The 27,308-nt window shown below is 32.3% G+C and overlaps 7 protein-coding genes across 11 annotated transcripts in view; 3 read left to right on the top strand and 4 right to left on the bottom strand.

Moving 5' to 3' along the window:
• Positions 1 to 954, bottom strand: part of LOC108751737 (PCTP-like protein) — a 3,528-nt gene extending 2,574 nt beyond the window's left edge. The window contains exons 1-2 of one of the 2 annotated variants that reach the window (XM_018492118.1): positions 397 to 954; positions 63 to 208 (exon numbers count right to left, since the gene is read on the bottom strand). The gene's annotated coding sequence lies outside the window, so the exon portion shown is untranslated. The remainder of the gene's footprint in view (positions 1 to 62; positions 209 to 396) is intronic. The other variant, XM_018492127.1, reaches the window with a different exon arrangement.
• Positions 955 to 1,173: 219 nt separating this feature from the next.
• Positions 1,174 to 2,572, top strand: LOC108751764 (succinate dehydrogenase assembly factor 2, mitochondrial-like). The gene is made up of 3 exons (XM_018492164.1): positions 1,174 to 1,287; positions 1,416 to 1,573; positions 2,052 to 2,572. Exons 1-3 carry the CDS (start codon positions 1,255 to 1,257, stop codon positions 2,320 to 2,322), a joined length of 462 nt encoding a protein of 153 aa, XP_018347666.1. The 5' UTR covers positions 1,174 to 1,254; the 3' UTR covers positions 2,323 to 2,572.
• Positions 2,573 to 2,664: 92 nt separating this feature from the next.
• On the bottom strand, positions 2,665 to 9,958 carry LOC108751511 (Bloom syndrome protein homolog). 2 transcript variants are annotated; one of them, XM_018491737.1, is made up of 15 exons: positions 9,771 to 9,958; positions 9,501 to 9,621; positions 9,051 to 9,356; positions 8,219 to 8,963; positions 8,054 to 8,158; positions 7,378 to 7,553; positions 7,003 to 7,224; positions 6,127 to 6,488; positions 5,335 to 5,593; positions 4,744 to 5,127; positions 4,506 to 4,656; positions 4,233 to 4,420; positions 3,572 to 3,896; positions 3,335 to 3,503; positions 2,665 to 3,166 (listed from the first exon to the last, which is right to left on the bottom strand). In XM_018491737.1, exons 1-15 carry the CDS (start codon positions 9,863 to 9,865, stop codon positions 3,022 to 3,024), a joined length of 3,753 nt encoding a protein of 1,250 aa, XP_018347239.1. In that variant the 5' UTR covers positions 9,866 to 9,958; the 3' UTR covers positions 2,665 to 3,021. The 2 variants fall into 2 exon arrangements, with proteins under 2 accessions (XP_018347239.1, XP_018347246.1); XM_018491744.1 differs by having other exon boundaries at positions 9,528 to 9,621.
• A 1,514-nt stretch (positions 9,959 to 11,472) lies between these two features.
• On the top strand, positions 11,473 to 20,000 carry LOC108751468 (DNA-directed RNA polymerase I subunit RPA1). 3 transcript variants are annotated; one of them, XM_018491704.1, is made up of 6 exons: positions 11,473 to 11,629; positions 12,277 to 12,487; positions 12,669 to 17,017; positions 18,432 to 18,587; positions 18,662 to 18,965; positions 19,692 to 20,000. In XM_018491704.1, exons 2-6 carry the CDS (start codon positions 12,304 to 12,306, stop codon positions 19,796 to 19,798), a joined length of 5,100 nt encoding a protein of 1,699 aa, XP_018347206.1. In that variant the 5' UTR covers positions 11,473 to 11,629; positions 12,277 to 12,303; the 3' UTR covers positions 19,799 to 20,000. The 3 variants fall into 3 exon arrangements, with proteins under 3 accessions (XP_018347206.1, XP_018347197.1, XP_018347215.1); XM_018491695.1 differs by having other exon boundaries at positions 11,473 to 11,729; XM_018491713.1 differs by lacking the exon at positions 11,473 to 11,629 and adding an exon at positions 11,729 to 11,763.
• A 76-nt stretch (positions 20,001 to 20,076) lies between these two features.
• On the bottom strand, positions 20,077 to 22,752 carry LOC108751771 (thioredoxin-2-like). Its single transcript, XM_018492177.1, has 4 exons — positions 22,604 to 22,752; positions 20,504 to 20,620; positions 20,298 to 20,411; positions 20,077 to 20,162 (listed from the first exon to the last, which is right to left on the bottom strand). The coding sequence occupies exons 1-4, from the start codon at positions 22,640 to 22,642 to the stop codon at positions 20,100 to 20,102; spliced, it is 333 nt and encodes a 110-aa protein (XP_018347679.1). The 5' UTR covers positions 22,643 to 22,752; the 3' UTR covers positions 20,077 to 20,099.
• Positions 22,753 to 24,909: 2,157 nt separating this feature from the next.
• On the bottom strand, positions 24,910 to 26,024 carry LOC108751756 (protein Tube). The gene is made up of 3 exons (XM_018492152.1): positions 25,740 to 26,024; positions 25,287 to 25,456; positions 24,910 to 25,199 (listed from the first exon to the last, which is right to left on the bottom strand). Exons 1-3 carry the CDS (start codon positions 25,898 to 25,900, stop codon positions 24,946 to 24,948), a joined length of 585 nt encoding a protein of 194 aa, XP_018347654.1. The 5' UTR covers positions 25,901 to 26,024; the 3' UTR covers positions 24,910 to 24,945.
• Positions 26,025 to 26,332: 308 nt separating this feature from the next.
• The window catches only part of LOC108751735 (proteasome subunit alpha type-1), a 3,363-nt gene continuing 2,387 nt past the window's right edge, over positions 26,333 to 27,308 (top strand). The window contains exons 1-2 of the mRNA XM_018492102.1: positions 26,333 to 26,458; positions 26,834 to 27,084. Of these exons, the coding sequence (XP_018347604.1) occupies positions 26,456 to 26,458; positions 26,834 to 27,084 (254 nt within the window). The 5' untranslated portion in view covers positions 26,333 to 26,455. The remainder of the gene's footprint in view (positions 26,459 to 26,833; positions 27,085 to 27,308) is intronic.

Raw genomic sequence — 27,308 nt, 5'->3', positions numbered from 1 at the left:
CTCCCTTTCGAAATTTTTTCATACACACGCACATACGCACGCACGCACACACACACAGACACACCTGATATTTGTTAGAAGCTCTTATCAATAGGAGGACAAGATTATCATTTTTTTATTCATTCAATTTATAATATATCTGGAAATCTATACATGGCATGTTATTTAAAGAATATACCAGCATATAATGAATCTTCCTATGTTCCATCTGCAAGAAAAAATTATTATTAAAAAAAAAATTACAATATATTACGTACACAAAGTCAAGATTTGAAAGAAAAAGAAGAAAAAAATAGAGAATGAAGGAAGAGAAGAGAAGAGAAAAGAGACGGGAAGGGAAGAAAGAGAAGGAAAGGAAAGAGAGAAAAGAAAAAGGCAGAATAAGAATACATGTACATGCATGCTTCTATCGCAGTCCATCACTTTCCCATTTGTGGTCTGGAAGGAGCTGGTAATAATCAAGTCATATCACACATTCTGTTTAAAAAGCTCGTTATCACAGGTGATAAAGATTCGAGGTAATTAAATGTTGAGATGGCTTTCGAGCATGTCTCGCCAACGAGCTACGGTGACGATGTGCTACTTCCAAATGGCACATACGAGCTAAATGTGTCGCTGACAACATCGAGAACAGATGATGCGAGCGAACTCGTATATTTCAATAACCACGCGGTAACATACTTTTGAGCAACTGGTTTGAGCACTAATCTTTTTACACTCGAAGCCCGACTTTGAATATATAAACGCAATTGTTTTACCGTTGTTTACTCGGAGGCTGTAAAAGCAAACAGCTGCACTCGTTATTGTACGTGTGCCATCAAATCATGGTGAGAATTTCAGATTTTTTGTTGGATGCTATCATCGTTATGACTCATAAGCCTTCAACTTTGGCACATCGATGTCAATAGTCGGCTTGTCATTATCAGCTGATGAAACCATTGATCTATAGGGCTCATCCAGATGCGCAACTGCTCACTGAGCTCTGCCACCGATGAGATACTGCTTAACTGGCGTTGTTGGAAACTGGCCCTAATCCGTACAAATTAAAATAGTGTTGCATAGGGATTTTTGTTAGTACCAACATTATTCAATCTAGTTTTTCGGGAAAATGTCATGACCCTAGCATTTGATGAATCTTGGGGCCTTTTAGTTAATTGTAAAGCAGGGATTTAGTGAAATTATTTTTTGACTGATTGCAAGGTTATATTTGTTGCATTTCCACGATTTCCACGATTTATTCTGATTTATTCTATAATGAATCTTGTGTACAGCCGTATTACATCTCGCGTAAGTTTGGAGATATTGAATAAGTAGACGCGTGGATAAAGTTTTTTATTAAATACATAATTATATGTTATTAAATACATAAATATATATATATACTTAAATAAGTAATACTTTTCTGTCTCTAACAGATCGGATCGCTTATACTTACGAGAGATGTGTCAGTATGTTGTTGTAAGCAAAAAGACAATTTTCAAGATAACAATTTAATTCATCCGGAAGGTCGAGAGCCTGATATTCCACGTTACGTGGAACGAGAAGGAGAAAATGCGAATCTCAAACGAGCACGGTATCATTCCAAATTTTTTTACAATAATAGTTCTACCGATAGTCCAAAGATACTAATTGATTCTGCAATGAGTCGGTAGTGTGATCCTAATGCTAATTCTACAATGAATCAATAGTCGGAAGGCTTAATCGGTGAATTTGGCCAATCAGCCCTAGTTGTACAAGTTTGCTATTAGTCAACTTTACCGATAAGACTTACGATTGCTGATCACGGACTCATTGTAGAATCAGCGTAAGACTTAAGATTTCCGACTATTAACTTATTGCAGAATCAGCAACAAACATACTTTTTTCGAGATCTTGTTTGTATTGTGTGTGTTATGATGTATCTTTTACAATAAAATTGTAATATGTAACTGAATTAAGATTTAATCAATATCATACTTTGTCATGATAATCATTATTTGTACGAATACATTTGCAATTGATTTATTAATTCGTGACAAAACTCATTCTATTTTTTTCCATTGTCAATTTAGATTGACATATCAATCTCGTAAACGTGGCATGCTGGAGAATGGTATACTTCTTAGTACCTTTGCAAACAAATATTTGAATACATTTGATGACAAACAATTAAGATTATATGATCAACTTATAAATTTACCATCCAACGATTGGGATATATTCTATTGGGCGACTGGTGTCAAACCAACTCCACCTGAATTTGATAATGAAGTGATGGACTTGCTGAAAAATCATATTCAGAATGAAGACCGACAAGCTAGGATAATGCAACCAGATTTATAAATAATACATTATGGGTTTTGATCTTCGTAGTACTGAAAGTCTATAGTCCACTTAATGTATAGTTTCAGCACTGGCGTGGTGTAGAGTCCTCTAGGGACTCTATGCAGTCAATATCGGAACGCACCCTATACAGCAAATGTTAAAAGACCTAACCTAATGTAACTTAATAGATATAATAATCTAGACACTTTGAACATAAACCTGTATTAATCTTAAATACAAATCATAAGCAATAAAAAATTATTGAAAAATCATTTATAACAAATTTTTAGGTTATTGCATACATATCTATTTTAATTAAACACTGATGAAGCTATATTTATATAATTTGTCCATGTTTAACAAAATCATATGTCTTAAAAAATATTTTATTATGAAAGATTTATTTCACATACATATTTGATGATTACTTGATTACAAAAATGAATTTACGATTTTATCAAATTCGTTCAATAAAATGTCTAAAATGCTATACAGAGAATTTCGGATATCACCTATCCCAAGAGGGAGTGTGCAATCACATTTGCGATCGATTACAGACATTCGTAACAACCTAGAATCTTTCCACACGCCGAGTGCTATAAGAGACTTCTGATTAATCACAACGTAGTCATACGATTCACCCTTCCCATATATACAAGAATTGTGTGATGTATACTATTGCAAATACCGTAAATAATTTGTAATTGAAAGAATTAATCAAACAATGTTCATGTATCTGTTAGGATTTGCCAGATATTGTTTACTTTGACTGAAACTTGCAAGTCCTACTGTCTTTTTTGTAGTATTATATTTTGTTGAACCTTTCGATGATCTTTTCGATGAACTTTTTCCCCTTCTTGCACTGCAAATGTATAAATATATAATTATGTATTATGAAATTTGTATAAAATTTTTTTCTAAAACATGCATGTACGCGTATTTTTTTACTAATCAATATGTATAACCATCATGTATGTTGTGTATAATGAGAAAAGTAACACATGCACGCACATATTTATTTTTACATTACCTGAAACCACCTCGTTTATATTTTTTATTAGTACTATTAGATCTATTACTCATCTTTCGTTTCTTGCCATTGCTAGTATTATTGCTGTAAGAGTAATTAGAATCATTGTCATCCCAGGTGCTATCATTATCGTCACTATTCTTATCTTCATCATTTACATTCAATAATTCTAAAAAAAAAAATAATAGAATAATCAATAAAGTATTACTTTATACTAATTATATGCGAGTATCATACCAGTTTTTTCTTTCGCGTATTTCTGTGTAATGTTTAAAAGAGCTTTGCCATATTTAACAAAGTTAGCCTTAGTGACGTGTGGTATTTGTAACATGGATTCTTCGGTTTCTGGTAAACGCTGGCTCATAGCTCTGACAGCTACCATATTCATAATAGAAGAAGCAGAAACATCCAACGCGCTAGCGATACCTTGTATTATCGTCATCAACTCGGCATAGCAACGATCTTGCAATTCTTTTATAATACCATCAACTTTCTTTGTAACTGTTGAAACTGTAGCTATACCACTAGTAGATTTATTCGATTGTCTCGTTGGGATTTGTACCTTTTCAAGATAAAACAATAAAAAGGCATAAACAGAAAAATTTTCCTGTGTGTGTGTGCGCGCGCGCGCGCGGGCGTGTGTGTGTGTGGATGCGTGTGTGCGTGCGTGTTAAATATTGTGGAAAGTTCGTGTCGTTTTTTCAAGATATGTTTATAGGGGAAAAAAACTACGAATGTTTCGCGGTATCTCTCTCTCTCTCTCTCTCTCTCTCTCTCTCTCTCTCTCTCTCTCTAATATATACGTATAAACATGTATATGATCTGGATATTAATCGAAAATGATGTATAAACTTAATTATACATTTTACATTCTAGATATCTTATTAAGATTAAATACCTTTACATCTTTTTTTGTCATGAGTTCACTCGCTTTTGGTCCAATTTTTACGTATGCACAAGCAATTTCGTTATTAATATACATATTTTCTTGTAAATATTCTTGCAGTACCATATAATGCAAAAGACGTTCTATGTCACTTTTATTCCATGATTTACCACGACCATATAAAGGATGATTTGTAAGACCTGTAAAAAGAATTATGTAGTTGTATCATTAATATAAATATCAATTCATTTTTTATGATTATATACATATAAAACAAATATAAACCTGATTCTCTAATCTTTTTCAGATCACTACCCTTGAAAATGTCTGTTAAGAATACTAATGTAAGTTTGCAATTCTTTCTATTGTTAATATCTCGTACAGCTTTCATAATCTCTTTTGCATCTTCAGTAACGTCCAACATTGTAATCTCGGTCTAAAATTATTAATTAGTACCAATTCCATTTAGATAACTATATTTTTGCTGTGATAATCATTTATCTAATCCACATGACATACATACCTTAGATCTGCAATTATCACACGTAGCTATTTTATTCGAGATGCATTGTTGCCTATCAAATATCTCTCCAAAATAATTAAGCTGTAACGATCTACGGCAGTCTGTACGATTTTCACAAAATGCTACCATCTTAAATAAATTATCCATATGTGTACTAATGACTTGTGGATTTTGATTATCCTGTTCAAACATTTTTCTGATTCTGTGCATGTCTGCATAATGATAAAATAAAATACAATCTGCTATTTCACCATCACGACCAGCGCGACCACTTTCCTGATAATAGCTTTCTATAGACTTTGGTAAGGCTGCATGTATTACAAAGCGCACGTTTGGTTTATCGATACCCATTCCAAAGGCTATAGTTGCACATATAACATGTACCTGAAAAAAGTTTGTAAAAACATGTAATTTTATTTAAAATACGATGCACGCACATAAACATATGTCTACGCGCACATACACACTTTAATATTTTATACTTTTATAATTACATATTTCATGATATAATATCATTTTTATACATTATATTAGTGTATATGCACGCGCGTACGTATATTTTTTGTTGTGTACGTAGTATAACAAATGTACTTCATCGGAAATCCATTTTCCTTGGCAGTTGCTTCTTTGAGTATCTGAGAGTCCTGCATGATAACTCAATACTTTAATACCATTTTTTTTCATATGTGCAGCGTAATCTTCGCAATCTTTACGCGATAAACAATATACGATGCCACAAGTATTTTTAAATTTTGTCATTATCATAGCTACGATTTCATCAGAACAATTTTTCCCTTTCTTCGATATTATACTGTATCTCAAGTTAGGCCTATTGAAACTCGACATAAACCTAAAAAAATGTAATCATTAATCTTTTTCACAGATGAGAAGTAACTCATTATTTTGCTGATCGTTACCTGCTTGTTATAATGATTTGATAATGACATTACGAATTTTTTTATAACGGTAATGGTAATACCAGAGAAAAAGTCAATAATTACTTGTAACTAGTTGAAAAAAATCATTCGTAACTGAAAAAAATAATTCCTAATTTGTAATATGCATAAATTACTTTTTTATTTATGACTCGTTATGTATTACTTTTTTCAATAAATAATGCATAATGGTGACAAGTTAGTTTTCAAAGCGACTTTTTCGATCTTAGTACAACTTTAGCGTCGTAAAAAATATTGCAACGTCATTATCAAAATATTTATTATAAAAAGCAATGTTAAAATAACGGAAAAATAACGTTTCCCAATTCTGAATTCTTTGTAATATAGAGCAACACATGCAAACAAAAATTATACAATCACACACACACACACACACATACACGCGCGCACACACGCGCACGTACGACGCACACACAATCAAATATACCATTTTGGATTAGTCATGCCCAACTGATGCAAAATATCTGTTCTAACACGTGGTGTGGCTGTTGCAGTTAGAGCCATTGTTGGCACTTTGGGATAATTGTTCCTGAGATACTTTAATTTTTTATAGTCTGGTCTAAAATCGTGACCCCATTGACTAACGCAATGTGCTTCATCAATAACAAATCTTTTCAACAATTCTCTTTCATATAAAATAGTCAGAGTATTACAAAATTTTTGCGAGGCGGAAATTTTTTCTGGTGTTACATATAATATTTTGAGAGCTGGTTCTTTTTTGGAAAGTTCCCTGTATATCGCCTCCGCTTGACTATCTGTTATAGAACCAGATAAATGAGCTGCAGGAATCTGTAATTTTTAATCAAAAGTAAAGAATATATACTGTAATAGTATATACATTTCTGTAATGTAAATGAGTATTCTTTTTATATTATGTTTTTAAGTTAGATTATTTTTCTTATTATGTATCTAATACGTAATAAAATAATAATCAGGGATGGTAAGTAAAGTAACGCCGTTATTTTTATCGTTACTTTTTATAATAACGATTTGATAATGACGTTGCAATTTTTTATGACTGTAATGATAACTAATTAAACGCTAAGGTTGTGTTAACATTGGAAAAGTCACTTTAAAAAGTAATATGTTGCCATTATTACGTGTTTACTTACTGAAAAAAAGAATAATTTATAACGAGTAAAGAGTAACTCATTACAAATGCCGAGTTAATTTCCAAACCTGATGTTAGTCATAAAAAAATTCGTCATTACAAAATTGTTATTGTAATAAAGTATCGAAGAAAAGTAACGACATTACAAGTAACGCGTTATTTGCCATCTCTCGTAATAATACTTTCTCTTACATCAAGTGAGATAAGTTTTTGAACTTGGTCTAAAATAAGACTTTTTAATGGTGAGATAACAATAGTTAATCCAACGTTTAAAAGGGCAGGAAGTTGATAACAAAGAGATTTTCCACCGCCAGTCGGCATTAAAATAAAGCAATCAAATCCCAAAAGTATCGCATTGATAGCTTGTAATTGATTTGGCCTAAAAGTATATAAACCAAATCTCTGCCGAAATATCTAAAATAAAGATAATTAATGTGCAATTATATTTTCACTATTAATCTAATATGTAATCCGATTGTATGAATTAATTATTACAAAATGATATGAATTATATTTATTCTTTAATAAAGTTATAAAAATAAAAATTACCAAATATACTTTATGTACCTTTAACATTTCTTGCGAATGTGAATATGTTAAACTATCAAATTCTCCACTGATACCATCATTTTTATAATTACCGGTAAATTGTCCATATTCCACACTCTTTTTTTCAATTTTTGATTTTGCTTTATCATCAGTGTGGTAATTGCTATTTTGTGCCACATTATTCAATGGCCAATCTACAAATTATTGGAATTATTATTTATTATAGTATCAGCATGTAAAATAAAATATGAAATAAAAAAGTATATACGTTGTGTGTGTGTGTGTGTGTGTGTGTGTGTGTGTGTGTGTGTGTGTGTGTATGCGCGCGGGGCACAAGGTGCCCCATTTTAAAGGATCCACGGAAATATCTCAGAAACATTGCATTAAATCGAAAAATGTTTCAGACGAAAGTTTTTCGACTTCGGGGGGGGACATGAGATGGTATTTATTTGACCTTGGGTGACGTTGTCGAGGTCAAGGCAAGGTCACTTTAAATTTTTTTAATGGAACTCCCCATTTTTCACCACATATTCTAGTAGTTTATCTCGAGAATTTTTCAAAACACTATAATAAAATATTTCTTCATTTTTACATAAAAATTAATTTTTAATGCAAAAATGAAAATAAGAGGTACAATCTCCTTCCTTTAAAAAAAAAATTAAAACACCCTGTATATATAATATAAAACTCGTACCTGTAAAATCATCATTTATATTTATATTACAATTTTCTCCTAAAGGTGGAAATTGATCCAATTCTTGTGTTAAGGTTTCAACTTCTGCAGCAAATTTTTGGATGCCTATAAAATATTTTCTCATTGAAAACTAAAATAAGAAAAGATTAATGATTTATTCGTTACCTGCCATTTCTTGAGATTTATTTGTATTAATCTTGTTATCTTCCAAACTATCCAAGATGACATTTCTTCGCATAAATCCATTTTTTTCACTACTTGATGGCGTTAAAATACTGTCATTAAGTGTATCTTTTATGGAGATACAATCGGAATCCACTGAAGAATTCATTGTCTTTGATACTTGTTGGTCTTTTTCCCACATTTCTGCTATCGTTTTAGAAACTTGAATGCCTAATACTGTTTTAACAGGTCTTTTTAATTGGAAAGTACTCTTCTTATTTAAAGGTATAATTTCAGGTGGCTTAACTGCTGACACAGCTTCCAAATTATTGGATGCTAAATCGTACTCCTTTGTATTTGTTAAATCTTGAAAATCTATCGTTTTGGATACTGAGGTACATGAAGCAGTAAAACCATCACAGTCATTTATCAAGCAACTCTCGGACATGCACGAAATTGGTGTCTTAATTGATATCGATGATGCAGACCTAGGTGTTTCTGGAGATTCGGATACATTCCTTTCATCTTCCTTTTGCAACTTTGATAACTTGGTTTGCACTAAGCGTAATTTAGCTTTTATATGTCGATGCAAACCTTGCAACTTTTTGAAAGAATCTGGATCGAATTTTGGAAATTGTTCCAATATTGGTAATGGAATTGACTCGAGCGCAACAGAAAATTTATCAAGAATTTCAATTTGAAGTTCCTTTAAATCTTCACGTCTTTCAAGCAACTTGTCTTCTGTAATCTAAATATAATATCCAAAGAAAGAGATAACAATTACCTTGAATTTAAACATTTTACATAAAATATCAATTCAAAATATAAAACTTACAGGTATTGTAGACATTACTGGTTTCTGTTGAACAAATTCAATCCACGAGCCTAATTGCTTATTTAAACCTAAATCTTTCAAATTCAATCTAATATCAGGACCAGACCAATTATTTCTCTGTAATCTCTCGCCATTATATTTAGAGCTAGGAGAGCTGTCTGTATCAGAATCTGAAATTATAGTATTTTTCCTTTTTTTAATGGATATTGTGTCACATTTTTTTGGAGTCCATAAATGTTTATCTTCTGTATTTTTAAGCATTTTTTTAAGTGGGCTTTTGCACGAGTCTGAACTATCTGAATTATCCTGCAGTTCAAAATATTGAAATCAAATTATTTTGTAATAAATTACTATAATGTTTTGTGAATCATAATTTCATAAAGTACATGCATATAAATTGACATATAATAATACTGTAGTTTTATCTATCGATTAGAACTATAATCTTACAAGGTTTATTATCGTGTCTATTGTTACCGAGTCCCCAGCTACTCTCCTTTGTTCATTAAAATACGAATCATTCGACCATTCATTATTTAAAACTTTCTTTTCTGCCACTGATTTTGATGTACTAAAAAATATTCAATTATCAATTAAATTTTTTTTAAAAAGTATTTTAAAAATACGAAACATATATTACATAAAATTTAAATATATTGAGATGCGCATGTGTATATCTTATTTAGGGCATTTTTACAAAATAAAATAAACTTTGTCTACCTAGTCAGCATATTGTTTTCATTTGTATTCTTTGCCAAAAATCCCACTATCGTAGATTGAGTATTCTTTTGATCAAATATCGTCTTTTTTAACATTGTTAGCACAAATTTTAGACAACTACAAGTGACTACTAGCAGTTTGCTTAAATTTGTTTTAGTCGAATACTTTGATATTGAAACAATTATTCTTGGAAGCTTGGAGTAAACACTGTGCTACACGCTGTGCCATTGAACACGCTTAACTTGATTAAAAGCCTGCGGCACACGAAACTTATTTCCCTATTGGATTGTTAGAGTCCATGGCATATACAAAAACATCAGGTCGTAAGACATAATCAGTAAGCGAATTGCCCAATCACGGTAGAGACCGTAAGGCCAGTAGTGAATCCAATCCTACGATTTCCTTACTGATTACGTCTTTCGGTCTACGTTTTTCTATGTACTCCCGGCTTTACGGTTGAAGGGCTAATCCACACAAACTTGTATAGCCGCATAAAGAAAATTGTCCAATCACATTTCTGTCATAAGGGCAAACGTAAAATACAATTGGATAATTTTCTTTATGCATATGTTTATGTGTCTATGCAAGTTTGTGTGGAATGACCCTAAAGCTTAAAACATTTATTGTAGATAAATCCGGACTTATGGTTTTTGCACACAGAACGCGGCAACGCTTGGCGGCGGCGGAAGTTATCATATTAACCAATAATTCTATGTTTTTAATGGTTCCTGCACATTGGACGCAGAAACTCTTGCTGAGCGGTAAAATGTGATGCGGTGGCATTGCCAATAAGCTTACAGCTCCTAATACGTTCATTGGTTACCGCGTCTCATTTTGCGGCGCGGCAAGCGTTGCCATGTTCTATGTGCAGGAGCTATTATGCGACAACTCTTGCCGTAGCGGAAGTTGTCGCACTAGCCAATAATTCTACGACCCTTTTTATATACCGAACACTTGATACGCGTATTAATTAATTACCTTATCAAATGCACGATGTAAACTAAGCATTTGTTCTTAAATCGGCCTAAAGCGTGGTCTACAATCGCTCTGTTCTTTTTGACTAAACTTTTACACCAGTTCATCTTTCTTCCTTTTTTCTCCGGGAGGAAAGAAGAGGAACTAACACACTAACCTAATAAGTTGCCAACACATCGTCACTAATCATAGACTGGCTTCACGGCAGCCGATTCATTAATTACACTAATCACTAATTACTATTGACGCTTCTGATTGGCTGTTGCGAAACATTGCGATTGGCAATGGACACTGCTTTCACATGCAGCGTAACTTGCGTCAACCAATCAAATCATTTCAAATTGTATCAACTATTACACATAACGCATTATTTTAGTTGAGACGATTTGATTGGCTGACGCAAGTTACACTTACGCAAGTTACGCTGCATGTGAAAGCAGTTTGAATGTTTGAAGTTTATTACAGATAATTTATTATCATGCTTTACTTTGCAAAACTTCTAGAAATGATGTAGAGTGCGGTCCACTTAGAGCTACAAATACTTCCAAATTCTTGATTGACCAATCGGAAAAAAGAATTTTATTAATTGACCGATTAAAAAATGTTTCGAAGCATTTCTAGTACACTGACCTACAGAAATGCTTTTATACATTCAAGAGAGATGCGTTTCGGAACACAATCGAATCCATCTTGAATGTGTAAAGGATTCATTCTGCCGTCTGCGGTCAGTGTATATACATGTGTGAAGACGTTTTCTCTTCCCTTGCTCCAACCAAAATAAATTTTTTAAAATTAAATCTCGTTTTACGTGCAAACTTCAAAATCTATGTGGAAAATCTATCTGCGCTTCACGTAGAAAGTTGTAAACCCATGAGCGATTCCACGTGAGTTTTCTACTTTTCGCACATAACAGGAGCAGAGCAGGCATTCATTTTCAGTGAAAACTCGTCGAATTGAATGAGCCTAATTTTATTAAAATCGGAGGTGAGATAGCGATTCTAAATAAATACTGCTCAAAGTACGTATATACATAGCGCTGCCATAAATCGGTGTGACAGATTTCCTAACCTCAATAGTCATCATCTTTAAGACTATATCCGCACAAACTTGCATAGCCACATAAACGTATGCATAAAGGAAATTATCCAATCACATTTCTCCTATGCAAATAATCACACGAAATGTATAACTTTTACTAAAGGATAAATAAGGATTAATATAGAGAGATTTTTCAGATATTATTTAATCACTAAAATATAAATGCCATTAAATAGTGCTTACATATTCTTTTATATTAACACTTTATAAAAAAAAATAATTATTATTACATTACATATTTTTATTATTTCCAAAATAGAGCATATCAACTTTATACTTTTCTTACCAACAATTATCAACTCTTTCATAAAATTTTTATGAATCAAGGCACATATATGGGATGAGAATTTGAATCAAATCCAGAACATAATAACTACAAGTCGACTATTCTTATATATATTGTACCTGATTAATAATTCAATATTTTTTATAGGCTTACTCAAGCTAAAGGAATATCAAGATGACTAGTAAATACCACCATAAACAACGTTTAACACCAAAACATCGAGATTCCTTACGATTAATATTCTCAGTTTTCACTGCAAATGATATAAGGAACTTGAGTGTAACGAAAATCATAACATCATTAACTTTTAACATTCTTGGACATCCATTAAAGGGTGGATTATACGATCCATCTTTAGGTAAAATATTTTATTTTTAATTTGCTATACATATATATATATTTTTTATTGTGTGTGTGTGTGTGCGCGTGCGCGCGCGCGCGTGCGTGTATTTTTATTAACTGAAATGTATGACAAAAAAATTGTTACATTTTTAAATATTTTATACAAGTTTTAATTTACTATGTTCAATTTATTGTAGGCATAACGAAAAACAGTTCGGAGCTGTGCAGCACATGTGGATATAATAGTTCCAAGTGCCCAGGTCATTTTGGTCATATAGAATTACCAGTACCTGTTGTCAATCCATTATTCCACAAAGCATTGTCTATGTTGCTTAAACTGTCATGTTTAAGTTGCTTCACATTACAAGTACCATCGTATATCAAGTTATGGCTGTCCGCAAAATTAAAATTACTGTACCAAGGACAGCTCAGCGATCTTGATGGTTTGGATCACGAAGTAACATCCATATTATCGAATATTGAAAAAGAAGAAGAACGAACAGAGTATATTCGTAATGTAATTGACATTTATATGCAAAACTTCCTCAATAGAAATAGATATAGCCAAATCATGCCTCAGAATCCTGAGAATCAAGCTAATATAAAGAGTGTCATTATGCAATGGCATGCATATATTGAAAATATACTTAAACGATATGTGAGAACCAATAAAGCTGGGATATGCATGAATTGTCACAATGGTCTTCCAAAAATGTCAACATTGCAAAACAAGATAATGATAAGCAACAAGGAAATTGTGAAGAATTCTAAAGAAATGCTTTCGCGCGAAGTAGCGCACAAATTCGAAATGATTATGATTATGCCAGATCAATCCAAGGAATACCTACGACAATTATGGCATAACGAAAGAGATTTTCTCAAAATAATTTTACCTTGCTTAGAACTGGTAGATATCGAATATCCTACTGATATATTCTTTTTCGAGGTAATACCTGTACTACCACCGATCGTGCGGCCCGTAAATTTTCTTAATGGTCAAATGGTCGAACATCCTCAAACTCATATCTATAAGAGCATTATACAGGATTGTTTAGTTTTGAGAAATGTTATACAAACTATCCAAGATGGAGGTATTGATCACCTACCTCAGGAAGGTCGACTTGTCTTTGAACAAATAAAAGGAACTACAGCAGTTGAAAAGTTGCACAACGCTTGGCAAGCGTTACAAAGCAATGTGAATCACTTGATGGATCGCGATATGAACAAATCAGAGGTCATCAATAGTCAAGGCTTGAAACAAATTCTTGAAAAAAAAGAAGGTATCATTAGAATGCATATGATGGGTAAAAGAGTGAATTTTGCCGCACGTACAGTTATTACTCCAGATCCTAATTTAAATATCGATGAAATTGGCATTGCTGAGGCTTTTGCCCGCAAATTAACATATCCTACATCTGTAACACCATGGAATGTTATTGAATTGAGACGATTAGTCTTAAACGGTCCCAATGTTCATCCTGGCGCAGTTATGGTGGAAAATGAAGACGGATCGATACAAGCTATTAGTAGTAACGATTGTACGCAGAGGGAAGCTATCGCAAAACGTCTCTTAACAACGAGTGATAGAACCAACGAGTTTATTGGTGTGAAAATAGTACATCGACATCTTCAAAATGGCGATGTATTGCTAATAAATAGACAACCGACATTACATAAACCGAGTATAATGGCTCACAAAGCGCGTGTCCTCAAAGGAGAAAAAACATTACATCTTCATTATGCGAATTGTAAGGCGTATAACGCGGACTTCGATGGAGATGAGCTTAACGCTCATTTCCCACAAAATGAATTGGCTAGAAGCGAAAGTTATAACATAGCTAATGTATCCAACCAATACCTCGTGCCAAAAGATGGGACTCCATTGAGTGGCCTTATACAGGATTACATGGTGTCTGGAGTACGACTGACAACTAGAGGTAGATTTTTTTCAAAGGCGCATTACACGCAATTAGTTTATACAGCATTGCCAATAATGCAAAAGGACATAATTCTTTTACCGCCAACTATTATTAAACCGAAAATGTTGTGGTCGGGTAAACAAATCCTTTCAACAGTCATCATTAATATTATTCCCTCGCATAAAACACGAATCAATTTGATCTCTAGCACGAAAATTCGTGCGAAAGAATGGCAAACAGAGATACCACGACGTTGGAAATGTGGAACAGAATTTAAAAATTCGATGACCATGTCGGAAGCACAAGTTATAATTCGACACGGAGAATTATTATGTGGAGTACTCGATAAAATGCATTACGGTGCGACTCCTTATGGTCTTATTCATTGTATTTACGAATTATATGGAGCAATATGCGCGAATGAAATGTTAAGCGCGTTTGGTAGGCTATTCCAAATGTTTCTACAGTGCGATGGTTTTACTCTCGGTGTTGAGGACATTCTAATCACTCCTGAAATCAACGAAAAACGTAAAGAGATCATTTCTAATTGTAGAAAAATTGGAGAAACTGTACAAAAATCGGTGATAAAAGCACCTAATGATACACCTATGAATGAAATTCAATCTAAAATGGAAGAATCTTACTGGAATAATTCAAAATTTCGCGCGCAAGTTGATCACAAATATAAGAGCACTTTAGACGTTTATACCAATGACATTAACAATGTTTGTCTACAGATGGGACTTTTCAAGAAGTTCCCAAATAATAATTTACAGCTCATGGTGCAATCTGGTGCAAAGGGATCTACGGTTAATACTATGCAAATATCATGTTTGCTCGGTCAAAGCGAACTGGAAGGTAAAAGGCCACCGTTGATGATTAGCGGAAAAAGTTTATCAAGTTTCCCAGCCTACGATCCAACACCTAGAGCAGGTGGTTTTATCGACGGCAGATTTATGACCGGCATCAAACCCCAGGAATGTTTTTTCCATTGTATGGCGGGACGCGAAGGTCTTATCGATACTGCTGTAAAAACTAGTAGGTCTGGTTATTTACAGAGATGTTTAGTTAAACATCTAGAAGGTTTGATCGTTAGTTACGATGCGACAGTTAGAGATTATGACGGTAGCTTAATTCAGTTTTATTATGGAGAGGATGGTCTCGATGTACCGGGTTCACGTTTTCTAACAAAGAATCAAATCGCATTTCTAGTTGATAATAAAGAGTCTATTATGGATGCAAAGTTATTGGAATGTCTGAAAAGAAATGACAAAGAGATTGCGAAGACGATAAAAAAGATCAAGAGATGGGAAATTAAGAATGGTTCCTCGTTGCAAAAGAGGAGGATCAATGAGTTTAGTAAATTCTCTATGGAGAATTCCAATCAGAATAATGTGAAACAAAAAATCATTGATAGTCATAGTGGGAGAAGCAAAGCTGCATTATCGCTTATAAGAAAGTGGATGAGGACAGAAAAGGAACTGAAAGAGTCATATCATGCACAATGTACTAGATGTCCCGATCCAATAATGTCAAAATACAGGCAAGATGTTGAATTTGGAGTATTATCTGAACGGATAGAAAGCTTAATGGACGAATACCTCTCTCGTCCGACAAAAATTAAAAAGTCTGTTTTGAGAGATTTATTATCCATCAAAGTTATGAAAACAATTTGTCCGCCTGGTGAACCAGTTGGTTTATTAGCAGCACAATCTATAGGTGAACCATCTACTCAAATGACTTTGAATACCTTCCATTTTGCAGGACGTGGAGAAATGAACGTAACCTTAGGTATTCCAAGATTACGTGAAATCTTGATGATAGCATCGAAAAACATAAAAACTCCAAGTATGGAAATACCATTCCAAAATAACTTGGAAAATCTTGAAAAACAGGCGAAGAAGCTGAGATCAAGGTTAACAAAATGCGTTCTACGCGATGTATTAAAAGACATAACAATAAGCAGACGAATGGAGGGAAGCCCACACCGAAGATTGGTGCACACTTTAAAAATCAAATATCTTCCTCATAAATACTATAAAGAAGAGTTTTCCGTTCATCCGCGGGATGTGATTAAATGTACCGAAGAACAATTTTTTAAGAATATATTTAAGGAAATTAAAAAATTTGCCGCTATTTCTAAAGTTTTAATAAAGTTACATTTCGAAGGAGAAAAAAGACGAATAAACGACGAGGACGCAGCAATAGATGAAATTGATCCTGACGAAGTTGTACCGGAGAATCCTGAAAGCAGAACACGGATGGATTTAGGAGAGATGCACGAGTCATCCGATGAAGAGGAAGCCGCGGAAGACGCCGATGCTACAATGACTAAATCATTATTGCGTCATCGAGAGAATCAAGAATATGAGGATCCTGAAGAAGAAGAAGAAAATGAAGATATTGTATTAAATGATAAGGAAGAGGCAGTTGATAATAATAATGCAAATACAATTCTCGAGGATAAGGAAGATGATGATGACGATACTAATAAGAAATTAAATAGAAGGAAGAATAACAATAACAAATCTACCAGCGGGAAGGATCGTGTCTTGGATATGTATAAAAATGCAATGGATTATGATTATGACGAGAATAAACTATCATGGTGCAAATTTACCTTTTGGGTAAGTGTTTAAGCGAAAATTTCTAGTTACAATTTTTCTGTTATTTTACAAAGAAGTATTATTTAGCTTAACATTTAAATAATATTTTAGCCATCACTTACGATATATTAAAATGTATTGTTAAAAAATAATGTATGTAAATATTTTATCGCAAAACAAAGCGAGAAAAAGGCTTCTCTCTCTCTTAGCATCCTCATTACAAAAACTTTATTTATTCTTTACCTACTTAATATAATTATAATTTCTTTTTATTTATTTAATTCAATTACAATTTAAAATTAAGAAATTTGACCTGATATTACATATAATTTCCAGTTTTCTTCACATAATTTTTCGGAATGTCTATATAAATTTCTCAACTTTTTATTTCTGTATATATTTTTATAATTTTTTTTATAAATTTCTTATTATTAGATTTTTTTTAAATTGGAACACTTCAGAAAAGCTGAAAAAGTCTATCTTAGAATAATCTTCTAATGTAAAATAACGGACATCTTGTTTAGAATTCTTCATGCAATATGTGAACTTTGAAATATTCTAAGATTTCTCATTCTATAATTTAAAAAAAAAACTTAGAAAATCTAAGGCAAGTATTAATAGTCGATTCTTACATTTAAAATCTACACAATTGCGTAAACGTAAACATAAATGTTTGTGAAATGTTGTAAAGTGCAATTTTACTTGCTATTATCGATTGTAAAAAGCGTGTTGTAAAAGATGGTTCAGTTTTTATCTATCACGTATCCGCGTTGTTATGTGTTGTTAAATTTTAAACAGGCATATAACAATTTATTGATAAATTCGATTCCATAATATAATAGCAGTATATATAACAGCAAAAACACTTTCTGTCTATTTATGGTGAACAATCAGCACTGCTGTTATCGAAACTGCATGGAATCTGATTGGTTGTCGTAATCTTATAGTTACGACATCTTTACTCGATTGTAGATTAATATGTTGTACAATTTTATACAATATTTATGCGCTTGATCTACAATGGGCAGTAGTAATAGTGGATGAGGCTGTAAGAGTAAGAAATTGCAGACCAATTACAGTCGAATGTGAGAAGAATAATCGATTGTGAGTCACTGTGAGTGATCATTTTCTTACTCGTTACAGTTTACAGTCTCATCGTCTCCACTATTGTCATTGTAGATCACGCTTACTATGTAGTCTGTAATCTAGGTAGTAGCAGTGGATTAAGTAGGCGTAGGAATCAACCGATCATAATCGAATGTGAGAAGGCTAATCAACTATGATTGATCGATTTCTACGCCTCCTTAATCCACTAGTTACTACTCAGTGTAAGAGAGAAGACCACGCATAACTTACTACTCTCATAACTTTACGTCTACGTAACTTTAAGCAATTGTAAACCCCAGATATCGGGCTTGACACATGTCTTTTTCAGTTACCGCTTAAAACAATCAAATTGGATTTGCCAACAATAATTAAGAATGCTGCGAATAAAACTGTCTTATGGGAAACAAAATGTATTAAGAAAGCTTTTACATTTCAAAACAATAAAGGCGAAACGATTCTCAAAACAGATGGTCTCAATATAGTGGTAAATGTATATTACAAGCAATTTAAATATAAGTAAAATATATTTTTCTACTTTTTGTATTCTTTTCATTGCAGGAAATGTTCAAGTATGATAACATACTTGATTTAAATAGATTATATTCTAACGACATTTATAATATTTCTCAAACATATGGAATTGAAGCCGCAAATCGAGTTATTGTAAGAGAAATTAAAGATGTCTTCAAGATGTATGGCATCACCGTTGACGTAAGACATCTGTCCTTAATCGCAGATTATATGACCTTCGATGGTACGTTCAAACCACTCAGTCGAAAAGGAATGGAGAATTCTGCTTCACCATTACAGCAAATAAGTTTCGAAAGTTCGCTAGGCTTTTTGAAAACGGCGACATTGCAAGGTAAGTTATATATTTAGAAAAAATTATTACAGATTATGCAAAAAAATTATTGCCAAATTTTAAAAATATGAAATATTCAAAACATTGCATTCAATATATATATATATATATATATATATATATATATACTTTATATGTATTTGTTTTTAATATAGGATAAAATTATTTAATGAGATCATACCCTTCAAAAGATGTAACTTTCGAATTATTATCAATGAGTTAGATAAAAATTACTCTCAATTATCAAAAGTAAAATAACTCAACTTCAATTTAAGTTCACCTACTAAATATTGTAGTATACTTGTCCATAAGGCTAAGTCCACAACCTTGCTTTAACGGCCATTCTACAATAAGCCATTAGTCATAAATCAAAAGTTAGAAGCTGGAAATTGACCAACCACAGTCGTCAATTTCCAACTTCTAACTTCTGATTTATGTCTAATGGCTTATTGTAGAATGGCCATAAGCTGTAAGTTGTAAGTGACGATATATATATCTTGATTAATAATTTACTTTAATATTTTTATATGCTTGTAACAATAATATATGAGAAAATGTTATTGGTTAAAGAAAAATTAGACGAAAAAAATTATTTCTATTAAAGATATAAATGACATTACTATTCTCATATTTCTTCCCCCCATTAAATTGATTAAATTATACATACATGCACACATGTATATTTATTTGTATGTACATTACTTACTTATCTCTTATCATTTATAGGAAAAAAAGATGATATATTATCACCTTCGAGTAGATTGATGTTAGGACAACCGTGCAAATCTGGAACTGGGGCATTTTCTATTTTACCATCATTGTACAACATGTAAAAATAATAAAATTCGTTTTGTTTACATTGTGATTTATAATTATATCTTATATATTTGTAAGTTCATCATACATTTTAGCAACAAAATCCATAGAAATTTTTTCATTATTGAAAAATAATGCTGCTTCAATCTTTTTCGATTAAAATGCGTGTACAATATGTAAATAATGCAAATTATTTTTTCTATTTAAATAGCTATTCTATATTATTTATGTAAAATAGTAATTATAGCTAATCCAGTATATCATTTTTACAGCTTTTAAGAATACAATAAATTTAAACATTCGTGACGATTTATTTATTTATTTGTGTTTTTGGATCATATTTTTTAATTTATCGTAATTTGCACCGGAAAAGTTCTCCAGCTGAAAGCATTGACAATTTTATTCGATTAGTTGTGAAATATAAATAGCTAAATTACTTCATTATTTCTTTTTATAATATTAACGCGAGAATTTTTAATATTTAGATAAATATTTTGTACGAATTTAATACATTACCACTTTGCCTTCCTTTATAAAAACAAACGTAGGCATACTAGTAATCTCATATTTAGCAGCAATATCTTCACATTCGTCCACATCAATTTTAAGAAAAACAACATCCAGCATTTCCTATACAAACAAATCAAGATATTAATGTTTTGAATTTCAATAAATCTATTGAAACTTGAGTTAATAAAAAATTAATGTGATGTATATAAAACCTTTGACAATTCCTCAATCAATGGTCCAATCATCTTACATGGTCCACACCATACAGCAAAGAAATCGATAACTACCAAATTATTACCTGCATCTTTAAGTTTAGTCTCCAAGTCATCCTATTAAAAAAATAAATATCATATTAATCCCTTTCTGAAATATATATTTATTAATTGATGTGAATAGAAAGTACATAAATTGAGAGAAATGCATTGTTTAAAGTAATTTGACATGCAAATTTAAGTAAAATTGTTTTCTTTACAAATTTTATATTTTTGTTATAACTTTTTATAACTAATGAAGCATTTAAAGACCTATGTACATTTATATGTATAACATTTTTTTCTTCTTTTAGCTTATAATCGTATTTATTTATTTATTTATTTTGGCACATATCGACACGGTTAAAATATCTCTATCTATCGGTTAAACTACTCTACTATTTTTTATAATCGTACCTTAATACTTTTATACATAGAACAAGGAAATAAATCAATTGGTGTTGAGAAAACATGGTTGCTTTAAAGAGATATGTACGAAAATACATAATTTTTTAAATATAAGCAGCTATGTATACTCTACAAATGTAGAGTATAATTAAAAATCTTTATTAAACATTATCTTTCAACATTAATGACCTTATTATAAAAGTGTATTCTAATATTCACTGCCAATATTGAAAATATATAATTCATATTACATATACATATATCACAGATTTTCAGTATTATCAGCGAGTATTGAAATACAGCCTAACAAGGCATAAAATACAAGACTATTTCTATTATAAAATATTTCTAGCCAATTGCGTATATACATAAAAATAATGCTATTTATTTAATAATTATGAAGATAATAAAGGATTGAAGTAACAATTGGTGAATTCATACTGTTAACCATTACAGATAGAAAAAGTAACGATTCTTACCGAAACAATAGAGTGCCTTTCATTTAATGACACAAGTCGACACAATCGTTATTCTGTCTTTCTTTTCGTGAGTGACAAAGGCAGAACGATACTTGTGTATCATTAGATGGAAAGCATCCAAAGTAACGATAACAAAAAAAAGGTAACAAGTAATATTTTACTTTTCAACTTTACTCATCGGCAAATGTGCTCAATTATTCAGGAAAAAAGTAGGTATGACGCAACCACATACACACACACACACGCGCGCGCGCGCGCGCACACGTTCTTTTACCTACTTCAATTCGATGATTCAAGTCTTTGCGATTAAATGGTGACGCAATTAAAATCGTTCACGATTGACGTAATATTGAACGAATCATCCATCTCCACTTACAAGCGTTAAACGCTCATAAGATGCGTTTCACGCTCGCTAAAGCTACACATTTCGTCTTTGTTTAACATTTGATAAACAAGAATGAAATTATATTCGCGAGCGTTAAAAATGTGAAACGCACTTTAATCAAAGTCGTTTCGCTTGAATTCGCGCTTTCATATTATAGTTGTAACAAAAAATCATCTCGCGTAATAACGCAATGCGGGATCGATTGTTTTCAAGGTCGAGTACTGAAACCGAAGTATATAGATTCCGCGAACAAGTACATATAATACAAGTGTAATGTGTCTCATGTTGGAATATTTATATGGTATACCTGCAGTTTACAAGTGCAAATTGTAATCATGTAGTTTTGACGAAATAATCTAATCTTTTTGCTTTGCGATAAGGAAACGATGTTACACGTGTCGTTCGTTTTCCGTCGCTGTTCGATTTCTAACTATTAACTTAACTTATAAATCTGAATTTTGATTTTAGAAGTAAAAGTCGATGTAATCGTACGATATTACTTTGTCGGAGAACTGCGGCATACGTCATTATTTCTTCAAATTGGCATTATACTTTTTTGCTTTTCTCCCAGCTTCTGGCAACATTGCAGTTATAGAACGGAACACCGTCGCGTCGCCGCCGCCGCCGCCGCCGCCGTTTGCTATGCTATGCGTGTGTGCGACGTACACTCAAGGTTATCTTATCTCACACATCTGTATAAGCCACTTCGATTGAGGATATACATTCTATTCCTCGCAGACACGGGTGATTAAATTCTTAATGTAGTAATACCAGCATAATATTACTTACAGAATTCTGAATAAGAGTAACCTCTCCTTCGTGACCCATTATTGTTCAATTAAAGTCAGTGGCGAATTTCCTTTTGAAAGAGCGAGAGCGTTGCCAAACGTTACCAAGCGTTACTGGTTGCTACTAATGAATCGTCACCAACGAATAACGATTGCTGCTGACGCAGTGACGCTGACCATTGCTGACGTCTGACGTTAAAGGTGCATTCTCATGACCACTGACGTGGTCGGTGGCAAGGGAAAGCTAGGGCTCTGAGGCATTTTAACTCTATACTCCATTCCGTCACAATCAAAGCAGTATTCAAAAACTGTCCGCTGTTCTATAGTATATATACGTAAGACTCAGCGTACAATAGAAAGAATAAGGAATTAAGAATAAAGAATAAAAACGATTTCAACCTCTTAGAAACTGTGTATTCCGATGTATCCGATTTCTGATAGGTTAAAATCGGAATTTATTCTTTATTCCTTCTATTGTGCGCGCAGGGCTTAACGTATATTATAGTATTTCCCTAGCTTTTCATATTATTTCTTTTCAAGAATAGAGGCCCTTATTCTGTAAGGCAGTAACGACATCGTTGTTCTTATATCATAAAATATCTACGAAACGATATCGTTAATAGGTCTGTTCGACTTGCTTACACTTTTTACACTCGGCATCTTCACTTTCTCTCTTTTCAGCGTCAAATTGTGGAGACCCATTCACACTTCCGCACACACACGCACGCACGCACGCACGCACGCACGCACGCACGCACGCACGCAGTCTCGCATTCTTTCAGTTATACATCAACCATGCCTTTTATTCGTTAGACTCACACACTCCGCGACCAGATGGCGCGCTATCACGAACACGATATCGAAGTTCCCAATCTAGACACTGGCTCTTTTGGGTTTTCCTTCAACCGCGCAGATACAAAAAACACATCGAGTTACGTTGTCGCGATAAGATGTATGTGATAATAAACGAACGTTGTTATTTGTGAATCTGAGTTTCCTCCATACATTTATTATATGTAGCACCATTTGCTATACCACGATTTGCTGACTCTTTCGGCAAGGGAATATAACAGAAAAATAACAGAATAAAGGGTAAAACAACAGTTTTTTAGAATATAATTCTTTGCTTTAAAAACATCAATATTATATAAGAAAATAATTTATGTTTTTTAAGTACAGGGAGTCGAGTGTGTATCTTGAAATGAGGTAAAAATTACAAAAGTGAACAAATTTACTAGAATATTCATAATTTAATTGGTCAATACCTAGTAATCATTGCTCACTTTTGTAATTTTTACCTCATTTCAAAATACACATCGAACCACAGATTTTGTGTTTGTAAAGCGGAGAATATGATTGTGAATAATGATATTAAAAACAACCTTACCTTTTTATATTAATTAAAATTTAGACCTAACATTTTTTTAAGTAGACACTTTGTTTTTAATAGAATAATATACAGAGAATACTATTCTAAAGAACTGCGCTATTTAACCCTTTACTGTTATTTTTCTGTTGTTTATTTCTGTTGTATATAGTCAGGTTTCGGAATACAGTTTGCTCACCGAGCATCATCAGTGCGATTGGTTTTTATTCATCGATCGACAAATAAAAACCAATCGCTCGATGAGTAGACTGCATTTCAAAATCCATAAAAAAAAAGTGTTGCAATCTTTAGGCCTTGACTATATATAACAGATGGAAACAACAGAAAAATAACAGTAAAGAATTAAAATAGCAATTCTTTAGAATATTTTCTGCTTTAAAAACAAATTCTCTATTTAAAAAATGTTAGATCTAAATTTCAATTTGTATAAAAAGGTACTTGTTTTTAATATCATAATTCACAATCATATTCTCTGTTTTACAAACACAAAATCTGTACTTTAAAAACACATAGCAATTATTTTCTTATATAATTTTGACGTTATTAAGATAGAGACCTTTTAGACCCTGACTATACCCTTTTCTGTTATGTTTAGTGGCGTACTTGTTTCAAATTTAACGGAGTGTATGGTCACAGCGCATGCACGTGTGACTAAAATGTACATATATACATAGCGCTGCATCTCGTTAGTACCTTATTTTCTAACCTAAATTGTCGTCGACTTTAACGCTCAATATCTCAGTTCACGAGGCAGATCGCAGCTTTTTTTATCAGATTCTTTCATTTCGAACAAAAACGCGTTGAATGAGCTCAATTTCATCAAAATTGGAGGTGCAGTCCATATTCTAAATAATTATCATATTTACATTTTTACAAATAATTATAAGCTTAGATTAATTTGAAACATTATTTTAGACAGTTTTAAATAAATAAACATTAAGCACTGCTTTTGCAAGTTATTTATAGTTGTTAAGAACTACTGGCAGTTCTTCAGATGATAATTCTTCGCATCTGTAATTTTGCATTGCCTGTACAGCTGCAGGTTCTTCAGAGGAACATATTCTATTAATCTCTGATGTTGGTTTTAATATCGTACGATTAGCAAATGTATCCTGTGGAAGCATTTGATTATCTAGTAGTTTATTTATAACTGTATCACTTGTATCAATAGAATGAGCTGGACCATAATCTGGCCTCTTTGGTTTTTCCTCTGTAATGCAAATAGAATAATAAGAGAAAATCATTAAACTCTAAAAAAAAATAAAAAGTTTTATACATATATAATTATAAACTTTACGTTTTAATATATCACATGCCACAAAATCAGCAGCTCTAAATAGCTCTGCTTTTATAAGAAGTTCTTGTAATAATTTTAATGTTGGTCTCCTTTTCTCCATAGTACCCCACTCATCCAAAAATATTTGAGCTGCGTTGCGTTTATCACTATTTGCCATTTGTTCAATGATGCTAATCATGGAATGATTACAATGATGTATTATAATGTAACAATTAAAATAATTGTTTTTTTTTTAATAATAATCTTAAGAAAAATATAATGCATTTAATTTCTAAAAATTTCTTTTCATAATGCTGACAAAAAAGCACACTAAAGTATTCTTCAATTTCGATGGGCTTTTAATATAGGTATCCGGTTTTTACTACTGTACAGTAAACTGGATAGTTTGATGAACATGTAAGATAAAAAATTGTCTAAACTTGGGATCTATTGAAATATCTTATAAGTAGTTACCTGATATGATCACTACTAAATTTAGGAACATTTCCTTCTTTGAGCACAATAGACATTAGTTTCTTCCACGAATCAGAAATGCTTAATATACTTGCTAAAGTATATAACTCAGCGGGCCTTAATTTTCGTATTTCCATATCCAAATGTGCTTTATAAGACATTTTTAGAGATAATATATAAACAATATTATAAAACAAATTTTCAATTTTTTTAATAATTATAAAGGTTATTTTCGAATATTTACTATAAATGGTCGCATTCAGTAGACGAGTAGGCTCAACCACATGCGACGCGACAAACCTAGGGGCGTAAAAAAGATTGTTTTCATCACTACGCCTGTATCACCTATCTGATTGGTTGCTGCTTCCATGAGTTCCGTTCACTTTCGCTGCTTGACGCTGACGCTTGCATGTGAATGAATTGGCGAATGGCACCTGTATGCTTGAATGTATAGCTACTGGTCGCGCTAAACTATCGACTGATGGCGTTGATCGCGATATCGTAAATCGTCCATCGTCCCCGATTGGCAATTTGGCATCCTTGGTTTCTACCTCTATGCTGTACATATATGCATGTAGTCAATGGTAGTTGTCAGTACCCCAGTACTGCACATCATTGCCTGACAAGTATCTTTTGTTAATTCACGAAATCTCGGTGTTTAATCGAGTAATACTGTAATCTGTATCTTTTTTAATTAAGGAGATTGATATTACAAAATGGTAAGTATTCCATTAATTATCGGTACATTGTGCTTCAATACTTATATTTTAACCATCATTGTAAAGAAGTTATAGATCACAAAACTACTATTTTTATGGTTATGTATATTTGCACATAGTAATGTAGAAATACACAACTATTGATTAAAGACATAGAGAAAAAGTCTAGTAATCTAATCATACGAAAAATGTATGTAACATTGTTCATTGTTTAGATTTAGAATAATATTTAATGATTAACACACACGCACGCACACACACACACACACACACACACACACACACACACACACACACACACAAAATTACTTGTGTTAATTGATTTTAAATATGTAAATAATTTCTATTAATTTGATTGTTGAATATATTTCTTAGTTCCGCAATCAGTACGATAGTGATGTGACAGTATGGAGTCCACAAGGCCGTCTACATCAAGTGGAATATGCTATGGAAGCTGTAAAATTAGGATCAGCTACTGTAGGTCTTAAGAGTAAAACACACGCCGTTCTTATTGCACTGAAAAGAGCATCATCGGAATTATCAGCTCATCAGAAAAAAATCATACCGATAGACAAACATATGGGAATTAGTATCTCAGGTTTAACAGCTGATGCAAGAATATTAAGGTGCTTTGTGTTTGCTCATTTTCCCATTCCATTCCTTGTATGTAATCCATTCCAAGATATCCATTTTAATTATGTCTTAATCGCTATAAAGTTTGCCATCACTATACTATATTTATTGTATTTTGCCATGAATAGAGTCTAATGTCTGTTATCTTGTTACATTATACAATTTATTGTTTTAGATTTCTCCTGTTTAAGTTATTTCAAATTGATATAAAATTATT

Source organism: Trachymyrmex septentrionalis, unplaced genomic scaffold, assembly GCF_001594115.1.
Source record: "Trachymyrmex septentrionalis isolate Tsep2-gDNA-1 unplaced genomic scaffold, Tsep1.0 scaffold112, whole genome shotgun sequence".
Classification (NCBI taxonomy): Eukaryota; Metazoa; Arthropoda; class Insecta; order Hymenoptera; family Formicidae; genus Trachymyrmex; species Trachymyrmex septentrionalis.
Note: the sequence above shows the minus strand (reverse complement) of the source record. Positions and strands in the feature narration are given on the sequence as shown.

Excerpts from the sequence above, each read along its gene's own strand:
- LOC108751468 (XM_018491704.1), top strand. The coding sequence starts at position 12,304 with ATGACTAGTAAATACCACCATAAACAACGTTTAACACCAAAACATCGA. Across the intron at positions 12,488-12,668 it reads ATTATACGATCCATCTTTAG|GCATAACGAAAAACAGTTCG; the intron begins GTAAAATATTTT and ends AATTTATTGTAG. Across the intron at positions 18,588-18,661 it reads CAGATGGTCTCAATATAGTG|GAAATGTTCAAGTATGATAA; the intron begins GTAAATGTATAT and ends TTTTCATTGCAG.
- LOC108751756 (XM_018492152.1), bottom strand. The coding sequence starts at position 25,900 with ATGTCTTATAAAGCACATTTGGATATGGAAATACGAAAATTAAGGCCC. Across the intron at positions 25,457-25,739 it reads TTTAGTAGTGATCATATCAG|CATCATTGAACAAATGGCAA; the intron begins GTAACTACTTAT and ends TTCCATGATTAG. Across the intron at positions 25,200-25,286 it reads GGCATGTGATATATTAAAAC|AGGAAAAACCAAAGAGGCCA; the intron begins GTAAAGTTTATA and ends TTTGCATTACAG.
- LOC108751764 (XM_018492164.1), top strand. The coding sequence starts at position 1,255 with ATGAATCTTGTGTACAGCCGTATTACATCTCGC. Across the intron at positions 1,288-1,415 it reads ACAGCCGTATTACATCTCGC|ATCGGATCGCTTATACTTAC; the intron begins GTAAGTTTGGAG and ends TGTCTCTAACAG. Across the intron at positions 1,574-2,051 it reads GCGAATCTCAAACGAGCACG|ATTGACATATCAATCTCGTA; the intron begins GTATCATTCCAA and ends TTGTCAATTTAG.
- LOC108751771 (XM_018492177.1), bottom strand. The coding sequence starts at position 22,642 with ATGGGTCACGAAGGAGAGGTTACTCTTATTCAGAATTCT. Across the intron at positions 20,412-20,503 it reads TGATTGAGGAATTGTCAAAG|GAAATGCTGGATGTTGTTTT; the intron begins GTTTTATATACA and ends TTGTTTGTATAG. Across the intron at positions 20,163-20,297 it reads TTATAAAGGAAGGCAAAGTG|CTGGAGAACTTTTCCGGTGC; the intron begins GTAATGTATTAA and ends CAATGCTTTCAG.
- LOC108751511 (XM_018491737.1), bottom strand. The coding sequence starts at position 9,865 with ATGTTAAAAAAGACGATATTTGATCAAAAGAATACTCAATCTACGATA. Across the intron at positions 7,554-8,053 it reads TATAAATGATGATTTTACAG|ATTGGCCATTGAATAATGTG; the intron begins GTACGAGTTTTA and ends AATAATTTGTAG. Across the intron at positions 4,657-4,743 it reads GTGATAATTGCAGATCTAAG|ACCGAGATTACAATGTTGGA; the intron begins GTATGTATGTCA and ends TAATAATTTTAG.